Source organism: Equus caballus, chromosome 8 (genome assembly GCF_041296265.1).
Source record: "Equus caballus isolate H_3958 breed thoroughbred chromosome 8, TB-T2T, whole genome shotgun sequence".
NCBI classification, from domain to species: Eukaryota; Metazoa; Chordata; class Mammalia; order Perissodactyla; family Equidae; genus Equus; species Equus caballus.
The window spans coordinates 74,438,048-74,460,034 of NC_091691.1; the positions used below are offsets into that span (position 1 = coordinate 74,438,048).

Here is a 21,987-nt window from a genome sequence, read left to right on the forward strand (position 1 = left end):
CACAAGTGATTGCATATACCTATAGAGCACCGATCATATTGCCTACTCTAGCTAAAGCAGGCATTTTTAAAAAAGGTACCTTTTAACCAGGTTTTTGAAAACTTGTTTTGTAGAACTGCCTTAGGAAGCTTGACAAAAGTGAGGTGGAGGTTGAACAGGGGCCTTGTGCCTGTTTCAACCAAAAACAAATGGATGTTTTGCAACAACATGGATGGACCTGAAGGGTATTACGTTAAGTGAAATAAGCCAAAGAAAGATAAACACCTATGATTTCACTCATGTGGCAAATAAACAAATACATGGACAAAGAGAACAGATTAGTGGTTGCCAGAGGGGAATGGGGTTGGGACGTGGGCATAAGGGGCAGAGGGGCACATATATGGTGACTGACAAATAATAATGTGCAACTGAAATTTCACAATGTTATAAACTATTATGACTTCCACTAAATAAATAAATAAAGGACCTGTTTTGAAAATCTGGTTCTGCTGTTAACGAAGTTTGAAAACTACTGTACTTAAGGGTTAGGACATGAATTTCGTTAATATCTATGGACTAGAGCCAAGATCCTTCCCAAGAGGCCAGAGGCATACAGATGCAGGGTCAGAATACATAAGGACCATCAACATCATGGATATTTGGAGTCCGGAATGATCACAAAGTGTTAATCCTCAGAATGGCTAAGGGACAGGATGTGGGGAGGTAAGCAGGCACTTAAGTTATGGCATCACAACTGCTCTGGGGAAACCTGGGCTAACCTGTGAAAGCTTACAGACCTCCCTTCAGGCACATTAAAGCTAGAAGTGTGTAAGTGGCTTCCAGAGATGAAATACTTTCATGTTCAGTGCTTCACTTTCCTCAGAACTGCTTTGCTACAGAATCCTGCCCTGCTGTGACTGCTGCCCATCAGAGTGAACTTGGACAGGATCCCAACACTAAATGAACATGAAGGTGAGTTATATGTTTGACATGAAAACAGCGTTAGGTCAATGTCTCTCTTTTCTTTCTTTTTAAAATTCTGTAGGGCTCACAGGCTCTGGAGAAATGGGACTACTCTCAGTTAATGGCTGCTTTTTAATCTGTTCAGTGGCTTAAACTCAGATTCATGCATCAGATCTTTGTAAGGTGAAAAGAACATTGCCTCTAAGTGTCAAATATGTGAGTTGCTCACATGAGCCAAGTAATCACCTAAGAATCCCCAGTACATTTCTTTGGTTCAGTTGCAAAGCCATAGCCCAGAGATCATCCATCTCTAGCTCAGGCACGGCCCATAGGCATTCAATACCTGCCTCAAAATTTTAGAAGTAACTTAAGTCCCAGAATAAAGCTGCTCATGTTTTTTTTTTTTTTTTTTTTTTTGCTGAGGAAGATCCACCCTCACCTAACATCTGTTGCCAATCTTCTTCTTTTTGTATGTGAGATGCACCACAGCATGGCCACTGACAGACAAATGGTGTAGACCCACAGCCAGGATCTGAACCCAGGCCACTGAAGCAGAGCATGCCAAACTTAATCACTAGGCCACCAGGGCTGGCCCTCATGAGTCTTCCTGATGTATGTCAGCAACTCGGTTAATTCACTGAAGAAAGAAAATGGATTGTGAATGTTTACTTTCATTAAATCTATGCTCATTGATTGTACAGCAAAGAACATATATAAGAAGTGTTACACACAAAATGAGATTAATTCATTTAAGACTGACAGGTATATACTAAGGTACAAAAACAAGTGCTTGACTTGGAAATTTAACTTTATTTAGAAATGTTCTCCTATAAACAAAGATGCCATTCCACACCCTTTAAAGTGTTATAACTGATAATTTTCAGAAAAACCATTTACATAGTTTTAATCTCTCTGCATAAAATTGTATTATGGGATGAACAAATATGGGATGGTCTGAGACATACAAACAAAACAAAAACAACTGATCCAGCATGTGTGCTCTATTGACAGAGAGAATGAGGAAATAAGAATCATACCCCTTCATGTGCTCCTCAGAGATGGAAACGTGGTAATTTTGGGAGAGGGAAATGCTTCACAATAAAGGCTTCTTATGTAGCATGGTTTTAATTGTGATTGTTTCGGATTGCTCTTGCAGGCTAATATTTATGGTGATTTAAAAAAATAAGTCATCATTGTAAAAAGGGCATAGACTTTTCTACATAGATTTTTCTACCAATGAAAATACATAAATACTGATCTGGTCTCATCATTCAGGCCAATTAATAAAATAACAAATGCATGAAAAGAACTTAAAACAAAAACACAATCATCATGTTACTATCTGACTTACAAAATTAGAATTCTCCCTGAGATCAGAGAGTAATGCTTCTCAATAGTTACTATAAATTTGAATTTTTCATAGCCGAGACAATATATAGACAAAGTATTTAATCAAACAGTTCAAAATAAAATTATCCAAATTACCTAGTTATCATTTTATATGTAGTAATTACTCTTTAAAAATTCTTTAAATTGTATCTAGGAGGATAATCACTCTCATATCATAGCTAACTCATAAGGAACTTCAAAACTGAAAAAAAATTCATCCCTGAGAAGTGAGAGAGAAAAATCGCTAAAGACATAGAAGTGACAGTCCGGTACACTTTTAACAATTATTAGCATAGCATGAACTTTTATTAACAGTCAGCAATCAAATGTAATTCCAGTCCTGGATAGTTACTGCCTCTGATGATCTGATCTTTTTGTAATGAAACTATAAGTGCAACATTTAAAAAAATCAGATAAATAGGGACTCTGGTTTTATTGTCAGGATTACATTTTTGTCAAGTCCAAGGACAGCCAGCTAAGATATGTATGTTCCAATAAAGACTGAAGTAATAACTTCTGCTGGCAGCTCTTCTTCTGAGTCTCCATTTCCTCCACTGATCTTCATCCAAACAGTAAAAGCAAAACAATTGCAACTGAGTTTACTATTATCAACGGCACTGCAAGGAAAACAAACAGTTTGTTACTGTAAAGAAAATAGAAAAAAAGTAAGTCATAGTTACTAGCATTCAGGATAGATGAAAATACCTAACAATATGTCATCATAATCATGTTGCAAATACTTGTAACAGAGCAACATTCAAACATGCACTGGATCATAAAATCCAAAACTTCTTCTAAAGAGGGCTTGTGTGACTGGGGATGAGGGTCACATTCGCACAACTAGATCCGTACGCAAACATCTGTGGATAGTGCTGGGGCAGCCCTGGGAACAGAGAAGCACACTGGACCCAGGCAGAAGTAGACCCACATTCTACTGCCGGAGACACTCCACATTAGAAATAAAGTGCAAAGAAGATTCCGTAGCTTCATCATGAAGTTTAGAATGAACTTATTTATCATTCTATCCAAAGTTGTGAGTTGTGATTAAAGCAGCTAACAAAGAAAGAGGGAGACAGAGAGAGAGAGAGAGAGATCCTAATTTTCACGGTTTTAAATAAAAGGTTTTAAACTCTTCTTTCTTGAGTTGCTCTAATATTTTCTAACAAAAGAGCAAACAGGGGAGCTTTATTTTTCTTCTGAAAGCCTTACAAGACTCTAGATGACTTTACTACTTGGAAGCAAGAGAGTTTCCAGAGGCAAAAACATCAGTCTTTTAACTCTGAGAGGTAACACACAGACTATAGCACTGAGCATACTATTTGCATCGACTAGCTTAGACAGAAAGAAGAGGCAAACTAAGACAGAAACCAATAACTATTAAGCAGTAAAGCCAGGTAAAAGAGAAAAAAAATCCCACTACAAAAATGGAATGTGATAGTATTCACACTCAGAAATTTTGCTACTTAAATCAAACCACAAAATTAAAACTTAAGAGTGTTCCACTCGTTTTTCTTCTTACCTCTCATCACGGTTCTTACAGATCGGATAAGGTTCGTTAGCTGAGATTTAATTCCTGGCTCCTCTCCAAATCCACCAATTCCCTGGTCTGTTCCCCAGCCAACTGCAAATAAAGATGATTACCTGTGTTAAAATTTATGATGCACTCACCTTGCTCCCTCATTAGCCATCTTCTGAAAAATTATGTTGAGCCTTTGTTAAAAACATAGTCATATGACTTATCTTTAGAGTATAATTTTTACTTTTGATAAGCAGCAAAAACTCATTCCATTTCTACTTTGATTTTATAAAATAAATCACAATCTAGTAAATTATTCCATGGCATTTAATTCAGTAAAGATGACTGTTGCGACACCCTGATTGGTTTCTTTCCCTGTTTATAAATGAACACACAAAACACTTTCAGGTCAGAACTGAAAACCAAAGCATACTATCAAGTTGAATAATTAATTAGCTCAATTCAGAATTTTATATAACCCAACGTAATTATTGGTATAAAAATGTTGTAGCTGGGATTCACTATCTACATTACTTGGGGAAATTTTAACATAAACCTGGTCACAGCTTGGTTAGGCCTTCACAGCATGCTCCACCCTGCCAGCAGGGGCGTATGTTTTTTTTAACCTGATCGTTCCTCCTCATTTCTCAATTCTGAGGTGAGGAATTTAGCCCACTATCCCACTTATTTTCTGTAAATGAGTCTTTTACTTTCTTCTATGTCATTTTCCTGATATTGTAAAGCATTATTTCTTAACCTTTATCTGCTAGTTCTTTTTTATTGCCTTACACATTCTTCTGGAGACTTATATGTCCTCATTTTTGCAATGTGTCCTTCTTTTGTCCTCATTTCAGGTCCACTTTTCATATCTCACATGACTATGAATTTTTTTTTATTTCATATGACTACAGGGCTTAATTAATTCCTGCCATGCTAACCCTTAAACTTGAAGACAGAGAGCAAGTCTTTATTTTACAAATGAAAGAACCAAGTATCAGGAAACAAGACCTCACTTTGCCTACTCAACTTTTATTTGGTTGAATTAAAGTTTGCTTGCTTTGTCACATCAGCGCTGAGATGTGTTGTGGTATAAAACTAATTTAAAATTCAGTTTCACAACAGAGCTGATGTATTTTGGCTCCCAGCCACCCTTCAAGACCTAGCTCACATTGTGCTTACAGCATTCCCAGTCCACGGGGTGTCACTCTTTTTTGAGCGCCCATGGTATAACCACCACCATCACAGTGATTACTACCACAGCCTCTACTACTTCCTGTGAGACTCTTTAATACATGGCTCTAAAATCTCACTGTCTCAACCCCTTGAGTTTTCTCCCTTAATATTTCTCCTATTAATCTTTGTCAGTTTAATTTTCAGACCCAGCCAGGGGTAGCATGTCCTGAACCCCATCAATGGATATACACTTTTATCTTAGCTTTCTCCTGAAACTCTACTAAAAATGACAATAAAAGAATAAGTTCACAAGAGAGAAGTCTCCAGGAAAGAGAAATCGATCAAAATTTGGACAATAAAAAATAAATGGAAGAGTAACTGACTTAGCAGAGAAAGCTGAAACCCAAACTTTCAGGAAATACACAATAAAAAACTAAGGTGAATTGTGCTGAGAACCCGGGAAAAGTGAGAGAAGCCTCAAACAGCCAGTGTGGGTGAGAGGGATGGAAAACAGGAGGATGAACTAAGTCTATATAAGAGCAGTTAGTGCTGCTCCCCCCTCCTCCCACCTCCTTCCTAGACTGAACTGATGGGAAGATTATCCCTCTCTTACCCCATCGGAGGACAGGAGGTTTACTCTCAGCAGAGACGGACTCAGAAGCTGTGGACCTGGGGATATCCAGGGAGGGGACTGAATGAAAGTCTGCATACCAAAGTATAAGACTCCTGCCCATTTCCCTTGTTGTCTCTCATGTAAGTCTGGACATATAACACTTACATTCTGCAGACAGAAGTTAGAAAATTATTCTGGAAATTGGCCAGCTGCCCAGGAAGAGACTTCAGATCTAGACATTTGGGGGGGTCTCAACAAAACAGCTTAATCACTTTACAGTGAGGCCCACCAGTAAACAAGCCCCAACCACATACAGAGAGCTTCCAATGAGCCTCTCAGTGCCTATAATTAAAAATGAACTGACAGTCAAGAAAGAATGACTCTTAACATGGAAAGATACAGCAAAAATCAGAAAAGGAGACTTTGCACAAGTAGAAGTAGAAGATGACATTTAAAAAAATGAACATCCTTAGAAGGAGCAAAGCCACTGTAGCTATGAAACAAGAACAGGATGCCACAAAAAAAAAAGAGAACATTCAGGAATCAAGAAGCTCTTGTTCTTGCTATATTACCATAAAAAGTTCAAAAGAAATTGTTGACAGATTGAGGAAATCTAGAAAGGCAAAATTAAAGAAAAAACAACAGTATCAATCTGTCAAAGTAACTGAAGTTCCAGAAAGAGAGAAGAAAAAATAGGAAGAAACTATTAAATAAATATTAAGAGATATCCCAGAACTGAGGAACATGAGCATTTAGGCCAAAAGGGCCCAATCAGAGCACAGCCCAAAGAACGGAAAGAGACCCATAAGTTGCCACATTATCCTAACATTTCAGACCCCTAAGGATAAATAGAATATCCTAAAGGCTTTCAGAGAGACAAGTTAGGTTACCCACAAAGAATCAGGAAACAGAATGGCATTAGATTTCTTAACAGCAACACTGGAAATGAGAAAATGAAATGGAACAATGTCTTTAAAACTCTGAATAAAAATTAGTTCTCAATCTAGAATTCTATACCCAAGACACAAATCAGCTGGAATGAAAAATAAGTCACTATTTTTTTCTTGTTCAGCTGAAAGCAATATTCACAGTCATAATAATGTAAATATGGAATACTGACATTACCAATAACTGGAGAAGGCAGAGATGGGGGAGGGGAAGTAAGTGTGTACTGGTGCTTACACAACCATGAGTGTGCTGCTCATGGCAAAATTGTGCTAAACCCTTCTACAGTAGAAAGTCAATGACTCACAGCTTGGAAGAGTTGAAAACAATGCTTTTCAGGAACAGGCTCAGGTTGAGGAGAAATGGGATAGCAGGCTTCTATCTCTCTTTATTCAACTGAAGAACTGTTTGACTTTGAAAACCACAAATATGTACATTGCTTTCATAAAAAGAAAAAAGACATTTAAAAAGCAAGCCTGTAAAGATGCTCGTCTCTTGGAGATACCCCTCTGCAATTAGGCCTTTCTCTTCAGAGAATGAACATCCTCAGGACAGGAATGAGTTCTGTAAGTGGAGGGACTTCATCCATGAGTCATTCTGAATATTTAAAATTATGCTTTAAAACAACCTTTAAATGGTATTGTTGGTTTTATTTTCTATACTTGGTTTTTTGAAATTTATCATTGCCAAAATCATCAGTCCTTTCCACCCACAGCCAAAATCTCTTAGATAGTAAAAAGAACTTGTTTTAAGTACTTTACAGATCAAGTACTCAATTTTTATTAAAAACCATAATTTCCAAGAGTCTTCTTTTATACTTGTTCCAAAAAGATGTTTAAATATGTTTTTACATAATGAGAGGAGTGACTCCCTGAAAAAACATATTTTCCAACATTAAACTGACACAAACCAATGAGACAGGATAAAACTCTAAAATAATGGGAGTATCATAATTTAAGCATCAGCATTGAAATAATTTAAAAAAATAGTAAGTTCTCAGTTAATTTTAGCCTGGCTTCTATTCATATGCTACTAGGATGAAAAAGAAAACTGAATTTTGCATAGCGAGAGTAAATCATTTGTCTATTCCATGGACAAACACAAAAGCAACAGTAAAAGACGAGGTGCCAGGGATTATCTTTACTATAACAAATAGTTTTCCCTCCAGCTGCTACTTAGGGAGTCTCAGTTGTTTTTCTAAGGAAGCTGGCCAAAGCTTTAAAGAGCTTTGCTCTTTTTTAAGGAAAAAGATTTAATTCTGCAGCTTTCTTGTCACTTCATAGCTAGAGGGCCTAGCAGACAACAAATGATAAACCAGCAAGTAGTAGTTGCTGCCATAATTTCAGGAATGAACTTAAAAAGTTAGTAATTGCAAACACCAAACATATTCTTCTGCTGTCCAGACTTCAAAAAAATCACACAAAATGGCAATGCATCCAGGTTCAGTCGCAACCTTCAGCTAGATAACATTTTCAAGAAAAAGTATTAGCTACAGTTTTGAGGGCTGGCTGACCATGGGCTAATCTCAGCCTCTCTGAGATTAGTTTCTCCATCCATAAAAGAGAGTGAATGTAGTTTACTTTGTCAACGTCTCCAACTTTGCAAGTGAACTGAATGCTATCATAAATGTGAAAGTACCTAATAAACTACACAAAGAACACTGCTAATGTAAATTTTTAAAAATTACCTTGATCAAAAATATCAATGCTGATATAAACGATCTAGTATACTTAGACTAATCTCTCTTGGTTCAATATAATTCTCAGTCCAACACAATAATTTCCATTTAATCCCTGATGAAATTCAACAAATGCTTTTTAGGAGTAAATATTTAAAGAGAAACTTACATGTCCATGTGTTTTCCTCAACGTTCTATAAACTGCCATGCTCATACTATATCTACAATACCAGGCCTCTGGAATGCCTTGCTCATTTCTCTCTACATATTTATGCAAACCTGATTAACTGTTTAAGATTCACCCCTTTCAGGACTTCTCCCTCTATTACTTAGGCTCACACAGCTCTCACTATTCTAAACTCCAATATTAAATTGGTCTGGAGCAGTCATTTAAACCTTGAATCAAATAATAGCTTGTATTATTTTACCTGTTTGCTATGGACTGAATTGTGTTCCTCTCAGACTCATACGTTGAAGCCCTAACTCCTAAGGAGACTGTACCTGGAGATAGGGTGTGTAGGTGGTAATTAAGGTTACATGCGATCATAAGGGTAGGGTCCTGATCTGACAGAACTGTCGCCTTACAAAAAAGGGAAAAGATAGATCTTGATTCCCTCCCTCCCTCCCTCCTCCTGTCCCTCCGCCCGGCCATGTGGGGATACAGTGAGAAGGCAGCCATCCATAAGCCAGGAATAGAGTCCTCACCAGAACTGAGACCACGCTGGCAGCCTCATCTTAGACTTCTAGCCTCCAGAACCATGAGAAAATAAATTTCTGTTGTTTAAGCCGCCCAGGCTGTGATATTTTGTTATGGCAGCCTAAGCTGACTAACACACTGTTTCACGTGTGAAATGTTTCTTTTGCATCACTCATAGCTAGTACTAGACATCATAAATACTTGTCAAATTGATACTGGGCACCACAAACAAAACTTGTAAGAGCAATTTTGGCAGATATTAAAATCCACTGGGTTGTTTTTCTCTTGTACAAAACGGAAATTAGTATCATTGTGGAACATTAGAAGAAACAACACATTCCCTGCTCTATATTCAAAACACTGGCTAAACTATTTGTATAAATATGTAGCTTTCAAATCAGGAATTGCAAGAAATGATAGTGTAACATTATTCAGTTATTTAGAAAACATTCATTGATGGAATTATAAAGATAAGAGGATTCTTGTCACCTGTCTACTTACTGGAGAGACAGAAAAGAAAGTGCAGTGATGCTATGACCCATGAAATGGGTCAGAGATGATTTCTGAGAGAGGCAAATGCCAGAGGTACACCTTAAAGGATAGGCTGAGGAGTTAGCCAGCCAAAGACAGGAGGTAAGTCAAGGTCATTGCAGGCAGAGAAGAGTGAGTAAAGGGTCAGCAGTGAAAAAGAGCATCAGCGTAAGAATGGCACACATGGTAAACGTTGGGGAAGCATAAAAGAAGGGGAAGGATGGGGGTGGGGTACAGGACACATTATGGTAGGCTTATAAGTCACACGAGGAAGTTTGAATTTTATATTGAAGGCTATGGAGAGTGAAGAACTCAAGAATTTCAAACCACGAAGGAACACGCTCAGCTTCTCATGGAAGGGAGAAGAAAAGAGAAGCAAATCTGGAGGCAGGGTAACCAGTGAGGAGGTTACTATAAAATCTAGGCAAGAAGAGTTAAGAGCCTACATAAACAATATTTAACAAATACTTAAAACATTTCAAAATTCTTTTAAAAAACATATTTAGATATTTTAAAACAACATCTTACCACCTAGACAAGCCAATGTGGTGTTTTCTCTTAGTTCTGGGACCATATTCAAAACACATGCTCAGATAAAATATTTCTGTGATAGGACAGGAAGAGGAAATGTGGAAGACAAAGTTCTGGAGGGCAAAGTACTAACATTTCTGGGCCATTCCAATAGTTTGTGGGAGTTTTCATTTAGGAGCACAAATCTCAATCACTTGCAGAAATTCTGGAAAGGACACACTACTGATCTTCACTTCTAGGAAACTGGAACGCAGGTCTGAAGTAAGGTCTGGGCACTGTATTCTCTTTCAAGATTGTTCTGGCTATTCTGGGTCCCCTGCATTTCCTTTAGGATCGACTTGTCAGTTTCTGCAGAAAAGCCAAGTGGGATTTTGATAGACAGTGCATTACGTCTGTAAATCACTAATACTGTTAAGTATTGTCATCTCAACAATATTAAGTCTTCTGATCCATGAACATGGGATGTCATTATTTTCTTTATTTTTAAAAATATCTCTATTCTTCAATTTCATTCAATAATGCCTTGTAGTTTTTATAGTATGAGACTTGCATGTCTTCTGTCAAGTTTATTCCTAAGTATTTTATTCTTTTTGATATTGTTGAGACTGTTTCCTTAATTTCATTTTTGATTGTTCATGTCACAAAAACAATTGATTTTTGTTACTGATCTTGTATCTTGCAACCAAACTAAACTCATTTATTAGTTCTAATAGTTTTTTAGTGACTCCCTGGGATTTTCTATATACAAGATTATGTCATCTGCAAACAAGAGATAGTTTTACTTTTTCAAATTCACAAGCTAGATGTCTTCTACTTCCTTTTTCTCATCTAATTGCCCTGGCTAGAATCTCCAGTACAATGTTAAACAGAACTGCCAAGAGAAGACATCTTTTTTTTACTCCTAATTAGGGAAAGCAACCTTTCACCATTAAGTATGTTGGGGGCAGGGGAGAGTGTTCTTTATCAGACTGAGGAAATTCCCTCCTATTTCTAGTTTTTTTTATCATGTTTTTACCATGAAAGAACGTTGGATTTTGTCAGATTCTTTTTTGCATCTATTATGATGATGTGATTTTTGTTTATTTTATTAGTATGATGAATTACATTAATCAAATGTTAAACCAGCCCTGCATTCCCAGGGTAAATTCCATTTGGTTTAGTTTGCTAGTATTTTTGTTAAGAATTTTTGTGTCTATATTCATAAGAGATATTAGGGGGCCGGCCCTGTGGCTGAGTGGTTAAGTTTCCATGCTCCACTTCGGTGGCCCAGGGTTTCGCCGGTTTGGATCCTTGGCATGGACATGGCACCACTCATCAGGCCATACTGAGGTGGGGTCCCACATAGCACAGCCAGGGGCACTCATAACTAGAATATACAATTATGTACTGGGGGGCCTTGGGAAGAAAAAAAAAGACTGACAACAGTTGTCAGCTCAGGTGCCAACCTTTAAAAAAAAAAAAGAGAGAAAGAGAGATTGGTCTGTAGTTTCTTTTCTTGTGATGTCTCTGTCTGGTTTGCATACCAGGTTAATGCATGAATTAGGAAGTACTTCTTCCTATTTTTTTGGAAGAGTTTGTGAAGAACTGGAATTAAGTCTTCTTTAAGTGTTTCGTAGAATCCAGCATTGAAGCCTGGGCTTTTCTTTGTTACAAGTCTTTAAATTACTAACTCAATCTCTTTACATGTTATAGGTCTAATCAGATTTCTTATTTCTTAAATCAGTTCAACAGTTCGTATCTTTCTAGGAATTTGTCCCTTTCATGTAAGTTATGTAATCTGCTGGCATACAGTTGTCCATAGTATTCCCTTACAATCCTCTTCACTTCTCTAAGGTCACTAGTGTCATCTCCCTTCTTTCATTCTGGATTTTAGTAATTTGAGTCTTCTTTCCTTTTTTCTTGGTCTAGCTAAAGGTTTGCCAATTTTGTTGATCTTTTCAAGGAACCAGCTTTTGGTTTTGTTGATTCTTTCTATTGTTTTTCTACTTTGTACTTCATTAATTTTCAGTGTAATCTTGATCATTTCCTTCTTTTTCCTTTTTTTTGGAGGGGGGAGAGCAGGTTGTGTCTCCAATCAGAGATTCTCACTGTTCTTACTGAGATTTAATAGATTTTCTTGAAAAAAAAGTTTCTCCATTTGCTGTATGCTCTCATGACAATCCCCAGAGTCTTTATTTTTTTTTTCTAAGTTTTTAAAACTGTTTTTTATTGCTTTTCCTCCCCAAATCCCCGCAGTATATGTTGTATATTTTAGTTGTGGGTCCTTCTAGTTGTGGCATGTGGGACACCGCCTCAGCATGGCCTGATGAGTGGTGCCATGTCTGCGCCCAGGATCTGAACTGGCGAAACCCTGGGCCTCCGAAGCGGAGTGTGCAAACTTAACCACGTGGCCACAGGGCCGGCCCCCCCAGAGACTTTAAATGTTTGCTTTTTAAATAATTTTCACTAGCTATAGTTGTTTCATTGGAAAGAGGATCCATGGAGGTCCCCACACCACCATTCTGGAAGTGTTCTCCATTAACAATCATATTTCCAAACAACCCAATTAAAAATGGGTAGAGGACTTGAATAGATATTTTTCCAATGAAGATATAAAAATGGCCAATAAGTACATGAAAAGGTGCTCAACGTGAAAAGGTGCTCAACATCACTAATCATCAGAGAAATGCAAATCAAAACCACAATGAGATATCACCTCACACCTATTAGAATGGCTGTTATCAAAAAGACAAGAGATAATAAATGTTGACAAGGATGTGGAAAAAAGGGAACCCTTGTACACTGTTGATGGGAATGGAAATTGGTGCAGCCACTATGGAAAACAGTATGGGGATTCCTCAAAACCATCATATAAGATCCAGCAATCCCACTTCTGTTTTATCCAAAAGAGATGAAATCACTATCTCGAATAGAAACTTGCACTCCCATGTTCATTGTAGCATTATTCACAATAGCCATGACATGGAAACAACCTAAGTGTTCAGTGACAGACGAATGGAAAAAGATGTGGGGTGTATATACATACATACAATAGAGTATTATTCAGCCATAAGAAAGAAGGAAAGGCCTGCCCTTTGTGACAATATGAATGGACCTTGAGGGCATTATGCTAAGTGAAATAAGTCAGACTGAGAAAGACAAATACTGCACTAACTCACTTATATGTGGAATCTAAAAACAGCAAACTCACAGAAACAGAAAGTAGTATGGCGGTTATCAGGGGTTGAGTGGTGGGGGAAACGGGGAGATGCTGGTCAAAAGGCACAGACTTTCAGCTATAAGATGAATAAGTTCCAGGGATCTAATTTCTAGCATGGTCTCTATAGTTAAAAGTACTGTACTGTATACTTGAAAGTTGCTTCAGAGTAGATGTTAAATGTTCTCACCCTAATAACAGCAACAACAAAATGATAACTCTATGAGCTGAAGATGTCTTAATCAACCTTACTGTGGTAAGCATTTCGCAATACATGTGTATCAAATCATCACACTGTACATCTTAAACTTACACAATGCTATATGTCAATTCTATCTTAATAAAGCTGAGAAAAAACGAATGGTTTTTCACATTTTTAAATGGTTATATAAATATCTACTTAATAGTTTCAATTTTGCCTCTTGGCCCACAAAGCCCAAATTTATAATATGGCCCTTTCAGAAAAAGTTTGTTTTCTTCCAGCTTTGTTTTACCTTTCCCATTTAGATCTACAACGCTCTAGCAAGTGACTTTTGTGTTTAGTGTGAAGTAGAGGGTTAAGACTAATTTATTTCTTTTTGGATATCCAGTTAACCCTTGAAGGGTTGAAGGGCCATCCTTTCTATGGTGCTCTGCTGTGTTATCTTCATCATAAATTAAGCATCCAAATAAATATGGGTCTGTATTTGGATTCTCCACTCTGTTCCATCGTTCTACTTGTCCAATAACCTTTTAGTAAATTTCTTTTGGCTTAATCAGCCAGAATCAGCTTTGCTCCTTGCAACCAAGAACTGTGACAGGAATGAATAATTTCAGGACTCAATCCTTGAACCTCTTCTCTCTCTGAGAGACAGCCTACATTCCAATGGTTTCAAACTACCAGCCAATACCAAAAGTCCTCACATGTCAATCCTTCCCAGAACCTCCCTTCTGGGCACTAGACCTGTATAGCAACTGCCTACACGACATCTCCACTCAGAAGTCTTAAAGGTACCTTAAAATAGGCTAATTCCTATCCCTATTTCAGGATGCAGCTTTACATGTATTTCCTCAGGAACTGACACTGTCCTGATTCAACTGGGAGTTAGATTCCCTTGGTTCTCACCCAGTTCTCTTTCTCCAAAGCATTTATCCTAGACTCAACGAACTGTTTCTCTACTTATTTTTAAATATCTGTTCTACCATTAGACTGTAGATATATGAGAACAGACACACTGTGTCATGTTCACTCCTACATCTTTTCCACGACCTCACAGTGATTGGCCCATTTGCCATTAGGAATTAAGAAAAACTTGCTGCCACTAAATCTAGGAACTTCCTGCTTCTCCAGCTAGTCCCTTCTCTTTTTTCAATGAAGACAGTAACCTACCTCCTACTTAATGTCATCTCCTCCATCTGTGCCTCAGAACCCATCCCTTTCTACTTTCTCAGAATCCTTGAGCTACGAATTGCCTCAGTTTTCTCCTGTGTCTTTTTCTCTCTCATAATTAGATCCTTTCCATCAGCGATTCTTTCTTTTTTTGCATTTAATTATGAAAGTTTTAAAACATATCTGTCACTCAGATTTAATCACTGTTAATTTTTTGCTATATGTATGTCATCGTTTTTCTGCCTGAATACTTTAAAAGTAAATTACTGGTACTATAATATTTCACTCCTAAATATTTCAGTATGCATTTTTGAAAAATAAGGATATTTTCCTACATAACTATAATACCATTATCACACTCTCAAAATTTATAGTGATTCCTTGATAGCATCTAGTATCTAGTCCACATCCACATTTCAACAAATGTTCCCAAAATGTTTTTTACAGTTGATATGTTCGAACTAGAATTCAATCAAGGTTCACCTGCTGCACAGGAAATCTCCCTTATATCACTCTTTTTTTGTCCTTCTTATATTTTGTATATTTGCCTCAGTGGTCACTCCCTCCCCGCTGTTTTCACGGCACTGACTTGTCCAAGAGACCTCGCTAGTTCTCATTGTCATTGCTGAGACATGCTTAAGCCTCTCCTATCTAAAAACAAAACCACCACCATAAAACATATCCCTGCATCTCCTTCTAGTTACCTTTCTTCACCTTCTCCAACTTAGTGATAACATTGGATAATTTTGCTGTCTTCATCTTATCACTTTCCACTCATTTCTCAACCCATTCCAATCTGGATTTTACCCACTGTTGTAACTGGTCTTCCAAAATCACCTCTACTATCCTGAATCCTTAGGACACTTTTCAGTCCTTGTCTTACTTGGCTTCTCTGAATATTCCACTGTTGTACTCTTTCTCCTTCTTCAAACACTCCTTGGCTTCTGTGAAACCCCAGGGTCTAGATTTTCCCATCTCTCTGTTTTGCTCACTCATCTATTTCTCCTGTCACCTCTTCCATCTATTTCTCCCATCTGCTCTTCGATCTCTACCTAAACTTTAAATACTGGAAGAAATTCTAGGACTGTCCGAGTCACCAATACTCTCTGTACTCTATTCCTTCCCTAAGCAATTTCATCTCTTCACATGGCTTCATTTATCATCTGTGGCTGACAAACTCAATTTTCACTCTCCACTCTGGCTCTTGCTTCTCTTCTACAGACTTTAGTCCAACTGACTAGTCCACATCTCCACTTGCACATCTCACAGAAATCTCAAACTCAGCATGTCCAAAACTTCTTTCATTATCTCTTCACCTTCTTACCGCCCCCCCGCCCCCCGCCCAATTTTCCTCCAGTGCCTTCTAATTCAGAAAAGGTACTGCCCTTCACTCAGTGGCTTAAGCCAGAAAATCAAGAGACATCTTTGACTTTTTCCTCTTTCCCTCATTTCCAACGTCCCAACAGTATATTCTGCCTTTCCTACCTTTAAAAGATCTTCTGATTTGTATTAGTTTCCTGGGGCTGCTGTAAAAAAGCACCACAATTGGGCTGCTTAACACAACAGAAACTTATTTTCTCACCGTTCTGGAGGCCAGAAGTCCAAAAGCAAGGTGCTGGCAGGGTTGGTTCCTTTTGGGAACTCTGAGGGATAATCTTGTTTATGCCTCCCTCCTAGCTTCTGGTAGTTACTGGCAATCCTTGGTATTCTTTGGCTTGTAGTTTCATGACTTCAATCTCTCTGTCTCTGTTGTCACGTGGCCTTCTTGTCCCTCTGTGTCTCTGTATCTTTCTCTCCTTATATGGACACCTCATTGGATCTAGGGCCTATCCTAATCCAATGTGACCTCATCTTAACTTGATTACATCTGCAAAGACCCTATTACCAAATAAGGTCACATTCACAGGTACCAAAGGTTAGGACTTCAATATATCTTTTGGGAGGACACAATTCAACCCTTTCTACTTTTCTATATAGTATAGCGATGAAAAGACAGACTGCTGTGTCAGGCTGCCTAAGATGAAGCCTAGTTCCACCACTTTCTAGCTGTGGGATCTTAGAAAAGTTACCTACTCTCCTTTGTGCTTCAGGTTCCCCATTGTAATGGTACCTATCTCATTGGGTCGTTGTGAGTGTTACACGTTAATATGCGTAAAGCACTTGATACAGATCCTGGTACCTGGTGTTAAGTGTTAGTTATTGTTATTATACCCACTCAATTGACATTATACCACCATCTCTACTTGCCCTATTTGGAATGGTACTTCCCACATCCACTTTTCTACCCTTCCAATCTGTTCTTCCCATGGTAGTCAGAAAGATCTTGCAAATAACACAGATGCCGTCATGTCACTGCTCTGCCTAAGACCTTCTTTTCACACCAGCTCTTACTCCACACCCTCCCAACTTCTGCCAATCCTTCATCTTCACCTAGTTAACGTTTACTGACTTATCAGATTTCAGGTTAGATGCACCTCCTCCAAGAAGTTTTCAAAGATTCACAAGTTAGTATCCGCCTGCACTTCTCTTTCACAACATTCTGCATATTTGTTATTGTTACTTGTTCAGTTTTTATTTAGATCAACTTCCATTAGAAGGGCAGGGTAACCGCTGTAACCTCAGCTCCTATTACATGGAGCTGGCACATAATTTGTGCTCAATAAATCTCTTCTGAAGGAATAAACGAAATGAATCAATCTTATTCATGGGTTTGAGTTTCAGTGAGTCACAAAGACATATTTGAGAAATGATACACATCATGCAGTATCCTGCCTTAACTCTGCCTCATACAGCAAGAAGCGGCCTGCGCAGGATGGCACGGAGATCCCTCGGTTGTGAGGTCCCGGCAGGCATAACTAGTGTCTTCATCTTCGTATTCTTAGATTTCAGCCTGGCACATCGTGGGCACCCAGTAAGCTGCACCGAACAAACTTTTCTCGGAATGTGGGCGGCTGGATGTCGTGACAGTCCCAACATTTTCCCTTTTCTCTTTTCCCCAAAACCCAGGAACCCCTGAGGCCCTCCATCAGTTCATTCTTCTAATTACCTATGCTCCCAAAGGAGCCACGCCCCTCCCTCTTTAACTAAAAATGCAGGCCCCAAGTTTTTGACTATTAAAAGCGGTCACAGAGAAGTGCATTAAATTACTAAACTGACTGCAGGCAGAGGGGTCCCTGGCTCATCTCTGTATCCCCCCATCCCGACCCCAGGGTCCAGCACAGTGGGCGTCCGCTGAACAATCTTCACCCCGCTGCTGAGTTCAAACCCGGCGAGATGAAAGTGGCTCGGCAACCCCCCAAGGCAGGGCCCCAAGAGCAGAGCCCTCGGCCGCTCGGCCGTCCCGGCCCAGCGTGCCCCCACATGCGGCCGGCTGGGGTCCGCGCTCCCGGGGTCCCACCGCCGCCGCCGCCTCGACGCGCCCGCGGCCCCACTCACTGTTCTTGAGGAAGCGCTCCTCGTGCAGCACGGCAATGGCATTGACGCAGAGCAGGGCCGCCTGCAGCAGCGAGTACAAAGTAAACGCCATGGCCGCCCGGAGCCTCCCGGAGGCCCAACCGATCCCTCTCCTGCCGCCGGAGGGGACGTGGCGCCGCCACGGCCGGCGCTCTCCTACGGGAGCCGGTGAGGTCCACAACGCCCTCTCCGAGAAGCTCCGCCCCCGTCCGGCTAAGACCCGCCCCACGCTTACGTCCGTCCGCAAGGCTGGTCTACTTAGCTGTCTGCTGCAGACCTGTGAGGTCCAAAGCGGTAGCCACGTGTGGCTATTGGAAACTTGAAATGTGGGTGGGCCGAACTGAGATGCTGTAAGGGTAAAATACTACACACTGGATTCCAAAGAAAGGACGACACAAGGACGTAAAATCTTCCAATAATTTTTAAATGTTGATTACATGTTGAAAGGATAGTTTGAATATAATTAGGTAAATAAAAGAAATTACTAACATTTATTTCTACTGTTTATTTCTACTTTTTAAAAATGTAGCTATAAGGACGTCGATAATGATATGTGAGCAAAATACACCGGAAGAGCAGGATATTTCTATTGGACGGCAGGGTCCTAGATGCGCACAAGAGCTGTATGTGATGTTAATATTCCTGTCTTACAGAGGAAGAAACGGAGGCCTTGGCAAATATTTTTTTTTTATTACAATAAAATAACATGTCTTAAAATTACTCAGTGAGAAACATTCTCTTCTTGATCAAACTCTAGCCAGGCTCCTTAGAGCCCTCTTCTTGACTAGGCCTCCACCTTGGCCCATAAAAACTACAAGTTTGGGCTGGCCTGGTGGTGCAGTGGTTAAGTTTGCCCACTCTGCCTTGGTGGCCTGGGGTTCGCTGGTTCAGATCCTGGGCGCTGACCTATGCACCACTTATCAAGGCACACTGTGGCAGGCGTCCAACGTATAAAATAGAGGAAGATGGGCATGGATGTTAACTCAGGGCTAATCTTCCTCAACAAAAACCCAAAAAACTACTAGTTCTCAACACAGATGATTCCATCCACTCCCCACCTCCATGCCCACATTAAAAGACTTGTACAAACACTAACATAGTTTCTGAGAGCTCAAGGCTGCATGCCTAGGATGACCCCAGCCCCTCCTTAAAGTGCCCGCCTGAGAAAGCTCGAGGCTGCCAAAAGAATTTACAGTTTGTTCTAGCCAACACCTAAAAATAGGCTCCTGAACATTCTTTCTTAGAGTTTACTAAAAAGGGCTTACAGTTATGAATCCTTCCTGGGTCCCTTCGGGGTGTATATGCATCTCCTACAGCTCAGGAGCGTCTTTCTCAAGGACCTGAGAGCCATTCCTTTAAAACGTAATCATCAGCAAGGATAAGGCCTCTGTCTCCCAGTCTCTGTGGGAGGATAGAATCCTAACTTTGATAACTGCCAGCCAAGAGACACAGCTGGCCTAGGCAACATTTACACTGACCACCCTGTTGTGATTTTTCACATCCCTGACTCTATGAAACCTCTGCTCACCTCCCTTTCTACTCCCTCATTCTCCCTTCAAAATACCCAGTTAGCTCTGTACAAATCGAAGCTGACTTCAGTTCACACTTCACCTTCTTCACTACTGCAATAGTATGTTACTGATTAAAATCTGTCTTTACCACTCTAACTGGTGTCCAGCTTTATTTATCTTTGACAGGAGTAGAACGAGGCTGAGTCCAATCACTTTAAATTTTAGATATTGTTTGAGAGCAAGTATGCAAAGTAATCACTTCTTGAACTTCTCAGGGTCCCTTAAAATAGAAAAAGGAAAAGCAGCAGATTCGGTTCTGGAAAGGATTTTGGAAGCCCATGTGTTACTGCTGCTGGAAGAGACACTAGCAAAAAAAAAAAAAAAAGAAAAGAATAATTAGTTAAACTCCCAAGAAGAAATTAAGCTTAAATAGGCCAACTAGTTAGTGCCTACAGGGAAGAAGAGATGTATCATTTCCTACAGATATACATCTCCAAACACTATCTCCAAAATCAGCCCTAAGTGCAAATCAGGTAGGGAGAGACACAGGAAGATAAAGTGAAGTGAGTAAAAGAAACAACAGGAAATCCCAACAAATCCTCCAGTTTTTCAAGGCCCACAAAACTCTAGACATTGGTGACAGTGAAGGAAGGTGGTTCCAGTAAGTGGACAGTGACCGCTCCAGGATTTCTACACTGGGCTGGGTGTGGGAAGGGGAAGCTTTGGTTGAGCAGCAAATCACAGTCTTTACTAAACTGTACATTTACTGAGAAGAAGGGTAAAGGGGGTTGGATGGAATGGAGGTGAGAATAAAGCCTCCCACAGTTAACCTTTTGTGTCACCCACCACTGGGTTCCAACTCATATGACCCAGTTCTATTTTTTTTAAGATTTTAGTATTATTTTTAAATTATTATTATTATTTTAATTTTTCCTTCTTCTCCCCAAAGCCCCCCAGTACATAGTTATATATTTTTTAGTTGTGGGTCCTTCTAGTTGTGGCATGTGGGATGCCACCTCAGCTTGGCTTGATGAGCAGTGCCATGTCCGCACTCAGGATCTGAACTGGTGAAACCCTGGGCTGTTGAAGCAGAGCTCGAGAACTTAACCACTGGGCCACAGGGCCAGCCCATGACCAAATTATTTTATTGTCAAAAGAATCAGTCCCAAAGACCTCTCTGGGCCTCTGTTACTTCATCTATACAATTAGGGCTCCTTCAGCCCCTCAAATCTCTAGAGCTTGCAAAAGCAGATTAAAATATAAGATAGTATACAAGTACTGGTACCACATTATCTGATTCATTATTTTTCAAAAACCCAAACTTGTAGCCTAAGCTGATAACAGTAAGTTATTAGCTGTAGAAAGAATTGTTCCTCTGACATCTTTACATTCAAAGAAATTTAAAAGCCTGGAATTTTAAAATATATTTATAAAATAGTTGTCTCAGGCAAACAAAAATCTGCCTCCAAACTAAGAACTGGGTAATATGCATAGTCTGCATTTTAGCAGCTTGAAAAAAAATTACTGGCTATGGTCTATTTAAAATTAGGACGTGCCGCTTGGTGCTGAGCTTCTTATGTCTGTGTGATACATTTTCGTGCATTTCTATAAGATATCCTATCAGACACTACTGTTGAGAATGAAAGAGTTTTTTCAATTTCAGACACAGATGTTTCCTTATCATTTGCTTCTTCAATCTTGTTTTACTTTTTTTATCTTCAGACTCTTAGATGGCACACTTTGGCATGTTAAACCATCTTGCCACAGATTTTCTTTGTAACTGGTAATGTGGCGTCAATATTTTCATTCCTTTGACAAGAATCAAAGAATGGGTGCCTTCCCATAGGCATGGGAGAGCAACGGTTAAGATTACGTCTAGGGTAACCTGTATGTTTGGCTCTTGATTAGATACAGGGAGCAGGGTAGGTATAGAAGTCAAGCTTACCTTTCCAAGTGGTTAAAATGCCCCAGATGGACTCAGTCCATGGACTTACGAGGGATTGCGTTATTGAAGTCAGATTTTTACCCTTCTCTGTAGCAGTGCCTCTGACTTATCATTTTGCTGATCCTTGACCTTGGGTTCAGCTGTATGACTTGCTTTGGCCAACAGAATGAGGAGGAAGGGAGGCTGTGCCAGCTCTGAACCTAGACCTTGAGAGTCCTTATGTGTTTCTGCTTTCTTTCTTGTGCTTTCTGACACTGCCATGAAAAAAATTGCCTGAGCTAGTGCACTGGTTCTAGGAGAAGGGTGAGAGACACTTGGAGCAGAACCAGATCACTCCAGTCAAGCCCAGCCTAGATTGGCAAACCCTCATCAATCACAGATTCATGAGCATAAATGATTATTGTTTTCAGTCACTAAATTTTGGGTTTGTTTGTGCCACAGTGTTTTTGAAGCAACAGATCTCTTCTCTACTCTACCTGTAGTCCTTGCTTTGGTGAT

At 39.5% G+C, this 21,987-nt stretch overlaps 1 protein-coding gene across 1 annotated transcript; it reads right to left on the reverse strand.

Moving 5' to 3' along the window:
- Positions 1–1,732: 1,732 nt before the first annotated feature.
- Positions 1,733–18,295, reverse strand: IER3IP1 (immediate early response 3 interacting protein 1). The gene is made up of 3 exons (XM_023647759.2): positions 18,016–18,295; positions 3,851–3,952; positions 1,733–2,948 (listed from the first exon to the last, which is right to left on the reverse strand). Exons 1-3 carry the CDS (start codon positions 18,104–18,106, stop codon positions 2,893–2,895), a joined length of 249 nt encoding a protein of 82 aa, XP_023503527.1. The 5' UTR covers positions 18,107–18,295; the 3' UTR covers positions 1,733–2,892.
- Positions 18,296–21,987: the final 3,692 nt, after the last annotated feature.